At 41.0% G+C, this 9,963-nt stretch overlaps 1 protein-coding gene across 1 annotated transcript in view; it reads left to right on the top strand.

The window, feature by feature from the left end:
• Window positions 1-9,808, top strand: part of TCFL5 (transcription factor like 5) — a 21,424-nt gene extending 11,616 nt beyond the window's left edge. Inside the window, 2 exon segments of the mRNA XM_024128641.3 lie at window positions 9,094-9,182; window positions 9,184-9,808. Coding sequence (XP_023984409.1) covers window positions 9,094-9,182; window positions 9,184-9,214 — 120 coding nt within the window. The 3' untranslated portion in view covers window positions 9,215-9,808.
• Window positions 9,809-9,963: the final 155 nt, after the last annotated feature.

The raw sequence follows: 9,963 nt of genomic DNA on the forward strand, positions 1-9,963 counted from the left end.
CCCAATCCAGGATCACTGGTGACGCAGTTGTTGTGAGGTGACATTTTGGGGTCGTGACCTTGAACCCTAGCCAGGCTCTGGGGCTGCGGGGCAGTCTCTCACTCTGTGCTTCCCTCTCCTCTGTCCTGTCACCATCACAGTCATTGGGCAGGACGGTGGCGCTGCCCCCCTGTTTTGTATTCCCTCCTCCACCTGAAGTTGGGCTGGGGGCCGCCCCACACCCACTTGTCCTTGTGCACCAGCCCCAGTTATCAGGTGCAGCTGTACTGTTACTTCTCCCTTTCCTGTGCCGTAGGAATTCTGTCCTTCTTATTTTGAATTTATTTTATTGAAGTATAGTTGATTTACAACGTTGTGTTAATTTCTGCTGTAGAGCCAAGTGACTCAGTTGTGTGTTCTTTTCCATGATTGTTTATCACAGGATACTGAATATAGTTCCCTGTGCTATACAGGGAACTGTAACCCTATATAGGGTTAGGACCCATCTGCTAACCCCAAGCTCCCACTCCATCAATCCCCCACCCCCACCCCCCTGGCAACCACCAGTCTGTTCTCTATGTCTGTGAGTCTGTTTCTGTTTTGTAGATAAGACTGTTCTTTTTAAGAACAGCATTTTACCTCTTTCTCACATTTATTTATCACATTCTGATCAGTGAAGATGGCAGTTTTTAAAAACTTGTTGAGACTTCCATTGTGACCTCTTATGTGGTCAAGTTTTTAAAATTCTTTGTTTATTTGGAAAGGACGTGCATTCTCTGTTTGGCGAATTCTGTATGTTTATTAGGTTGAGGTTACGAATTGTGGTTCAGGGGAACTGTAACCCTATATAGGGTTAGGACCTTGTTTATCCATCCTGTATATGATAGTTCGCATCTGCTCACCCCAAGCTCCCACTGCATCAATCCCCCACCCCCACCCCCTTGGCAACCACCAGTCTGTTCTCTATGGCTGTGAGTCTGTTTCTGTTTTGTGGATAAGACTGTTCTTTTTAAGAACAGCATTTTATCTATTTCTCACATTTATTTATCACATTCTGATCAGTGAAGATGGCAGTTTTTAAAAACTTGTTGAGGCTTCCATCGTGACCTCTTATGTGGTCAATTTTTAAAAATTCTGTGTTTATTTGGAAAGGACGTGCATTCTCTATTTGGCGAATTCTGTATGTTTATTAGGTTGAGGTTAAGAATTGTGGTTCAGGCCTTTCCTGTCCTCTCTTGTCTCTTGTCGGTACCAGCCGCGGCGCCAGTACCGACAACGACCCCCCTCCATGACTGCGTCCACGCCCCCTGGGCCCTCGAGCAGCTGCTGGGGGTTCGTGGCCTGGTGGGTGACCCAGACCTTTGCTCCTGCCGGGTCTGAGCCACAGCCTCCACCGACGGCCCCCCGGAAGCCTCACTGCGTCCCCACGAGGAAGCTCTCTTCCCCTTGGGACTGAGCCCTCTAGAACTGAGAGTCACAGAACAGGAAGCACAGATTCTTCCATTGTGACCTCTTATGTGGTCAAGTTTTTAAAATTCTTTGTTTATTTGGAAAGGACGTGCATTCTCTGTTTGGCGAATTCTGTATGTTTATTAGGTTGAGGTTACGAATTGTGGTTCAGGCCTTTCCTGTCCTCTCTCGTCGGTCAGACCTGTTGTTCTGAGAGCCCCCGTGGCATCTCCCACCGTGACTGACCTTGTCCCATCTCTGTGGGGCTCTCAGCGTGGCTGAGTGTCGGGGGCACACCCTCCCACCTGGGCCCCAAGTTTTGTCACCCTTCTTGGTTTCATTAACCCTTTTCCTTTCATTCTCTCGTCTCTCTGTACAGATGACACCAGTTTTCTTCCTCTTCCTAACTTCCTGGTATAATTTCTTGACATGTAATTGGAACAATCTTTCTTTTTCCTACTAAAAATAGTTTTTATTATTGGCCTTCTCCTATTTACAAATTTAATGTGAATATCTAACTTTGACCAGACGTCATCTCAAGGTGTCTGATGAGTTGTGAAAATCCCTTAAAACTCAGCTATTTCACTTAAGTTTTGTTGAAATAGACGCTAATTGAGAGGGCAGAGTAACAATTACTAGCTTACCTTTGACGCAGTCAAGGGCGGGAGGTGTCCACTTGTCTCCCTCTTTCACGGTCACCCCAAGTCCCCATGAACTGAGTCCCAGGGACCTCGTGAGAGTCTAGATTGAGCTACACCTTAACCCCACTGCTGACAGAACTATTCAGAATAAAGACGGGTGCCCAGGGCTCTCCTCCTCTTTTTATGATGATTGTTTAGAAAATCTCTTGAAGTACTTTCTTACATCTGAGAGATGATTATTTTCTTCCTTCTGACTTCTATTTAGGTATTCTCAAAGGTAAATTCTACCTTCTCAAATATAGGCAAATATTTTATAGTTGGGCTTTGGGTGTCAGAATATAGAAACCAATATATCAAACCATGGCTCATCTTACATTGCATTAAGACCCGTTGAAAATCTTTTAAATTTGGGGAAGGAAATTAGAATATATTTATGCGCAGATATAGCTTCTGAGCATAGGCAGTTGTTGCAAATGGCAGGTGGCCTTGGTTGGGATGCCACTTAGCGTGTGGACGGGTGGAGTGCTCCAGCCGTTCCAGATGACTCAGAAGTCAGAGCAGTGGCAGCAGAGAGAGCGCTTATACTTCCCTTCCTGGACACAAATTAAATATAAACCTATTACAGTCCAGCAACAAAGAGACAGCACAATTCAAACATGGGCAAAGGACTTGAATAGACATTTCTCCAAGGAAGATAAGCAAATGGCCAATAAGCACATGAAAAGATGCTCAGCATCACTAATGATCAGGGAAATGCAAATCAAAAGCACTTTAATGGACGTGAGATACCAGTTCACACCCATTAGCTGTGGCTATTACAAAACAAAATAACAAGTGTGGGTGAGGATGTGGAGAAATTGCAACCCTTGGGATTGCTGGTGGGAATGTAAAATGGTGCAGCTGGTGGTTCCTTAAAAAGTTAAACATAGAATTACCGTATGATCCAAAAGAATAGAAATTACCCAAAAGAATAGAAAGCAGGGACTTAAACAGATATTTGTATACCAGTGTTCATAGCCGCATTATTCACAGTCACCAAAAGGTGGAAACAATCCAAGTGGTGGAAACAATCCAATCAGCAGACGAATGGGTAAGCAGAATGTCTGTACAGCCAATGGATTACTATTCAGCCGTGAAAAGGAATGAAGTTTTGACACATACCTCACAACATGGATGGACCTCCAAAACAGGATGCTGACCGGGAAAAGGCAGACACAAAAAGACAAGTACTGTATGATTCCACTTACATGAGGTACCTAGAGTCATCAGATTCATAAAGTCAAAAAGTAGAATGGTGGGTGCCAGAGACTGGGGGAGGCGGATGAATAGAGGGTACATGTTTAACAGGGACAGAGTTTCAGTTTGGGGAGATGAGAAAGTGCTGCAAATAGTTAATGGGGATGTTTACACAACATTGTGAATGTACTTAAGCCACCGAACTGTACACTTACAAATGGTAAAAAAATGGCAAATTTTATGTTATATATGTTTTACCACAATAAAAACATGTAAACTTAGACTTAATTGTGTAAGAATGCTATGCTTTAAAAAAAAAAAACTTACGGAAATGTATACATGCACAAAAATGGAGAGACTAGAATAATGAACTCCCGTGTCCAGTAACTCAGCTTTCAGGCATAACTTTGTTTCACCTATACATCCCCATCCTCCCACCGTCACTGAATTATTTTAAAGCATTTCCAGATGTCATATCATTTTCATTCTCAAATGTATCTCTAAAAAGAAAAGGGCTGTTTAAAAGCACAACCACATCATCATCATATTCCTTAATCTCCATCCCTGTCCAGATTTCTCTGATTGGCTCACAACTGTCTTTTTACTGTTGACTTACTTAAATCAGTATCCAAACACTGCATTTGGTTCATAGCTCTTAAATACCTTTTGATCTGTTATGGCTCCCCTTTCCTGTTTTCCTTGCTGTTTGTTTATTGATGAGGCTGAATGTTACTGAACCAAATTTGGGTCCACTTGCCTGCGCACAGTAAAGCCAATTTGCTGACACCAGTTGCGGTGAAAAAAAGCGCAGTGTTTATTGCAGGTGCCAAACAAGGAGTCTGGGCAACTAATGCTCAAAAGACCTGAACTTCTTGTTTGGCACCTGCAATAAATGCTGCACTTTCTTAAACTGCAACCCAGTGTCAGTAGATTGGCCTTACTGTGTGCGGGTGAGTGGACCCAAATTCAGTTCAGTAACAATTTTTGGTGACCCAGATGGGATTTCCAGCCCATCTGGGGTGCCAAAAATTGTTACCGAACTGAACTTGGGTCCACTTGCCCATGCACAGTATTACATGTCATGATCAGTTATACTCTGTGACAACTTCAGCAGAGAATTTTTTTTCATATAATGTTTTTTGTGTAATTTAATATACTACATAATCTTAATTAGTTTAATATTTCTCTCTGAGATGCCTCAGGAGCCCTTTGGAAAACTCAAAGTCAGCTAGAGAAGGAAACTTACAACTTGTTGTCAAAAGCAGCTCAATATTCCAGGAAAATTTTTCTCTCTTAACAGAGAGAGAAAACCACTTCCAGTCTGCACCAGCTTACTTTTAATAGCAAAGTTCATTTACTTAATTAAATTCAATCTAATATGAGATCTTGACCCCATGCAAAACTCTTTCCTTAGAAAGGTTCCTTTTCTACAAAGCTTTCATCACTTTCTGTATCTATATTAGCTTGTCCCTTATTTTTTCCCTATCCAGAAACAACCAGCCCTGGGACAAAATTATTCTCCCTTTTTTCCCTTAGCAAAGATATTTCCATTCTTTATACCTTCTCTCACTGACAATGTATATCCTACTTTCTTTACACACTGAAATGCTTCCCTTATTACTTTTAGTAGTTTAATTACACGTGTATTACAATTTTTAACCCTTAAAAACTTTAATCTCTGCTGAAAACCAAGAAACAAGTAATTGGACTTTTCTTTATATCAGCACGTTTCGATTGGCAAACTTATGAACACACCACTAAAAACATACGTTTTCCTATAGCACAGTTTTTCTCTTTAATGTGGTACGAGACGTGTGTCTAATAAACCCAAACATCTTTAGTTGTTTTTCTCTCTCATAAGAAGACAGGAGGTGAACTTAGACTTGTCTAGTGATCAGCGTTAATGCTCAGAAGATCTGAACTACTTGTCTGGTGCCTGCAATAAACGTTGCACTTTCCTTCACCACAACCTGGTGTCAGTAGATTGTTTTTACTGTGTGTGGGCGAGTGGACCCGATTTGGTTTAGTGACAGTTTTGGTGACTGAGATGGACCCTGTTCAGCAGCTGCCTGAGCATCTTTGTCTCAGGGGCAGCCCCAAGACCTTGCCACCAACCAGCCATCCTTGGCCCACAGCACTTTTGATTTTTGTGGTAAAAGAAACAAGGCACTCTCATTGGCAGGTTGAGATGTCTTTGATAAGTAATGGAGCTCACGTGTGGTGACACCAGAGTATTCTTCCCTATCACATTGACTTCTATAGCAGACTGTTGGTTGGGATTTTCCCTTTTGGACTAAGGCTTGGTCATTTGGCTTTTTAAAATATATATATATAAATTTATTTATTTTTGGCTGCATTGGGTCTTCGTTGCTGCACGTGGCTTTCTCTAGTTGTGGCGAGTGGGGGCTGCTCTTCGTTGTGGTGCACGAGCTTCTCATTGCAGTGGCTTCTCTTGTTGCGGAGCTCGGGCTCTAGGCGCGTGGGCTTCGGTAGTTGTGGCATGCGGGCTCAGTAGTTGTGGCTCGAGGGCTCTAGAGCACAGGCTCAGTAGTTGTGGCACATGGGCTTAGCTGCTCCGCGGCTTGTGGGATCTTCCCAGACCAGGGCTCGAACCCGTGTCCCTTGTATTGGCAGACTGATTCTTAACCATTGCACCACCAGGGAAGCCTGGTGATTTGGCTTCGTCTCTGATGGGGCATTGGTTGGGAATTTCCCTTTTTGGGACTAGGGAACTTCGACCCTGAGAGACAGTTTTCCATTGCATTGGTTTGTTTGTTTGCTTGATATTTGACAACAGCAGCCATGAATAATTAAGAAATGAGTGATCAGAGCTCTGTTCCATCTTGTAGTCTACGGTGTATTTTACCAAACTGGTAAATGTTCAGCTATGCTTCTATAAAAAGAAAAATGTTTTTTTCTAACACCACATGGCCACAACTTTCTTCAGACTCTGGAGAAAATTGGTTAAGGTGAAACTTCTGAAATTCCAAACCTGGTTCTTTTTTGCATATGCAGTTAGAGAAAGCTGGCTTAAATATTTTCTCAGAATTCTGACCCTCAGAGAACAAAAATATTACTAGGAGAAAGCTTGAAGCCATAACACTTACCATGTCTTTGAAATGCAAACACAACCCACATTGCCTGAGACTTCAGGCTGGGTTAATTAGTAGAACTTCAAATCAAAAGGAAAAAAGGGGAAAGAGCCTTTTTAAACTCAAAGAGGTAAATTTAACTTGTTCCAACTGTTACAAAGTTTTACCTTTGCTGGGTGAGTTGCCATGACTGGTGAGGTCATGATTTCCTGTCTTTTCATTTGCATTTTGTTTGTTATTAAAACAGGAACCCTCATTTGGGAACTTGAGGGAATTGTTGGACTTCACTCTTTGTTTTTGTCCTGCAGGAATTAGATTTTGTTCTTTCACTCTTTGTTTTTGTCCTGCAGGAATTAGATTTTGTTCTTTCACTCTTTGTTTTTCTCCTGCAGGAATTAGATTTTGTTCTTTGTGTGTGTGTGTGCGCATTTGTCTTGTGTGTAAGTGTGCTGGTATGGGAAACTCAAGCTTATTTCCTGAATGCAGCCCCTTGGGGTGCATTCTCCAGAACTGGACCACTTTCAGTCACAAACAAATAAAATGTGAAAAAATGATTTTCCTTTGTAACATGGCCTGGCCATAATACTCCATAGATTCAGGAAAAAAGTGGCCTGTTAATGGATCCTTAAATTATGCTACTGTTATGCAGTTAGGGCTGTTTTACAATAGAGAGGGAAAAAATGGGATAAAATTTATAAACTAATAAGTTTTGTATTGAAATATAAGCTATGAGATCTCTGGATGGATGGATGGATGGATGTCTTTATATAATATTCTCGTAAGTAATTAAATAGAGATAAATGGGATAAAAGCTTTCAGGTGAACTCTTTAGGAATAATCGTGTATTAGTTTTTCCAGATTTTTGGTAACTTGAAACTTTAGTTTTGCTAAATTAAGTTATATGATGGAAATTCATTAAAGGTCTGTCATTTTTCATTAAGATAAAATACTGGAACATTAATTGCTAAAGAAGTCTAAGTTTACCTTCTCTTGTCTTCTTATGAGAGAGAAAAAAACTAAAGATGTTTGGGCTTATTAGATACATGTCTTGTACCACATTAAAGAGAAAAATTGTTCTATAGGAAAATGTATGCTTTTAGAGGTTACAGAATGTGTTCATAAGTTTGCCAATCAAAACGTGCTGATATAAAGAACAGTTCCATTACTTGCTTCTTGGTTTTCAATAGAGATTAAAGTTTTTAAGGATTAAAAATTGTAATACATGTGTAATTAAGTTACTAAAAGTAATAAGGGAAGAATTTCAGTGTGTAAAGAAAGTGGGATAGGTGCTTCCCCAGCGGTCCAGCGGTTAAGACTCCGCACTTCCACTGCAGGGGGCAAGCGTTGGATCCCTGGTCAGAGAACTAAGATCCCGCATGTCCTGTGGTGTAGCCAAAAAAGCATGGAAATATCTTTGTTAAGGGAAAAAAGGGAGAATAATTTTGTCCCAGGGCTGGTTGTTTCTGGATAGGGAAAAAATAAGGGACAAACTAATACGGATACAGAAAGTGATGGGAGGTTTGTGGAAAAGGAACCTTAAGGAAAGAGTTTTGCCTGGGGTCAAGACTCGCTCATTTTAGATTGAATTTAATTAACTAAATAAACTTCGCTATTAAAAGTAAGCTGGTGCAAGACTGGATGTGGTTTTCTGTCTCTGTTAAGAAAGCAAAGTTTTCCTGGAATATTGAGCTGCTTTTGACAAGAGGTTGTAAGTTTCCTTCTCTAGCTGACTGAGTTTTCCAAAGGGCTCCTGAGGCATCTCAGAGAGAAATATTAAACTAATGAAGATTATGTAGTATATTAAATTACACGAAAAACATTATATGGGAAAAAATTCTCTGCTGAAGTTGTCACAGAGTATAACTAATCATGACGTGTAATGCTGCACGTGGGCGAGCGGACCCAAGCTGGGCTCGGTAACATGAATACTGCCTCCTGCAGGACGTCCCACCTTCTGCATCTTGCAGACCCGTGTCTTTTGTTTCCTGGAAGCCGATGAGCTTCGGGTTGTCTGTTTGCACCTGCCTTCTCTTTTTGTGAGCTTGAAACTGACTCAGTCATTAAAATTGAGGCCTTTTACAAAGTGTTTAGAGGCATAGTGGCATGAACTTGACCCGCGGCCAGCAGGGTGCTGGGGAGTTAGCTCTTGGTCTGGCCCGGTTGCCACGCCTAACACTGAGCACTCAGTGGGGGTGGGGGCGGGGGACAGCAAATGCCCGTGGCGGGAGGGGTGTGTCACGGTACAGAGTGTCTGTGTGGGGTGGTGGAAAGTTCTGGAAATGGATGGTGGTGATGGTTGCACAAGAGTGTGAACATACTTAATGCCACTGAATTGCAAACTTACAAATGGTTAAAATGGTAAAGTTTATGTCTGTGTTACCACAATGAAAATAACAAAAAAATATGGTTGCTTTTAAAAAATATATCAGAAGGGTTTACAATATGGTCAGGCATTTTGAGGATCTATTGGAAAACTAAATAAAAATACCTGTAAAGGTAACTATTTGAGACAAATGTTGGAATTCCCATTTTTATCATCTGTATCCCTTTACAGGATGTGACATACGTCTGTGAGTGACACCTTAACTCTATATTTTGAAGTAGTTTAGCTCTTAATTTCAACCATTTGTGTTTTTGAAGATAGCAGTTTTCATGTCTGTGCATATTGTACATTAATGGTCATTTCTCAACTTTAGGAATTTGAGAGTGTATTTTGCGGTAAAACTGGCAGAAGGCTAAAGTTGACCAGACCAGACTCCTTGGGGACGTGTCCCACACAGGAGAGTACAGAGTAGCCCAGCTCTGGAGATCACGTGACCGGATGGGAACACTGATGCCTGGGAAGTGAACGGCTGTTCCTTCGTGACCCATAAGCATTTCCTGGGACCCTGGAACTCAGCTCTGATGGTCTAACTCTAAAGGGACACGATGCAGCTGATGGGGCTCCAGTGGGGACTTTGAAAGCACATTTCGTAAAAATATTTCTCTACAACAAAATGCTTACCCATTCCATGTCCTCTTAGACCATTTGGGGATGAAGACATCTTGACAATTAGTAAGTAATTTTTCAATTATCTGTCTGATTCTATCATGTTTTCTTAACATGATAACTCAAGAAATTAACATCCTTTGTAATTTCTTTAATCTTAGAAGGTACATTGCTTTTTACTTATTTTATTTACATTTTAAATATGCCCCCTTAGCAACTAGAACAAGTTAAATTGTTCTTAACTCTAAGTAGTTTGGACATTTTATTTCATTTGTTTATCGCTTCCCCTTGTAATGATTTCTAGCTGCACAGAACTGTATTGCAGAATGCAGTCCTGTTTTAAACCTTTTTGCTAGAAATTTTCCAGAGATCTCCTTTAAAGGTACTTTTGTCCATACATGAAATATGGTCACGGTGGGTCGCTTCAGTGCCCTCATTTTCACACTGAGAGTCACTACTTTCTGTGTAATAAACTGTAGTGTTTGGAACTGAGTTTTTCAAATCAGTGGCTTTATTTATTACAATAGATAATACCAATGGACTTTAGTGCAATACAGTCACTTTCAATAAATACTGT

Source organism: Physeter macrocephalus, chromosome 14 (genome assembly GCF_002837175.3).
Source record: "Physeter macrocephalus isolate SW-GA chromosome 14, ASM283717v5, whole genome shotgun sequence".
Taxonomy (NCBI): domain Eukaryota; kingdom Metazoa; phylum Chordata; class Mammalia; order Artiodactyla; family Physeteridae; genus Physeter; species Physeter macrocephalus.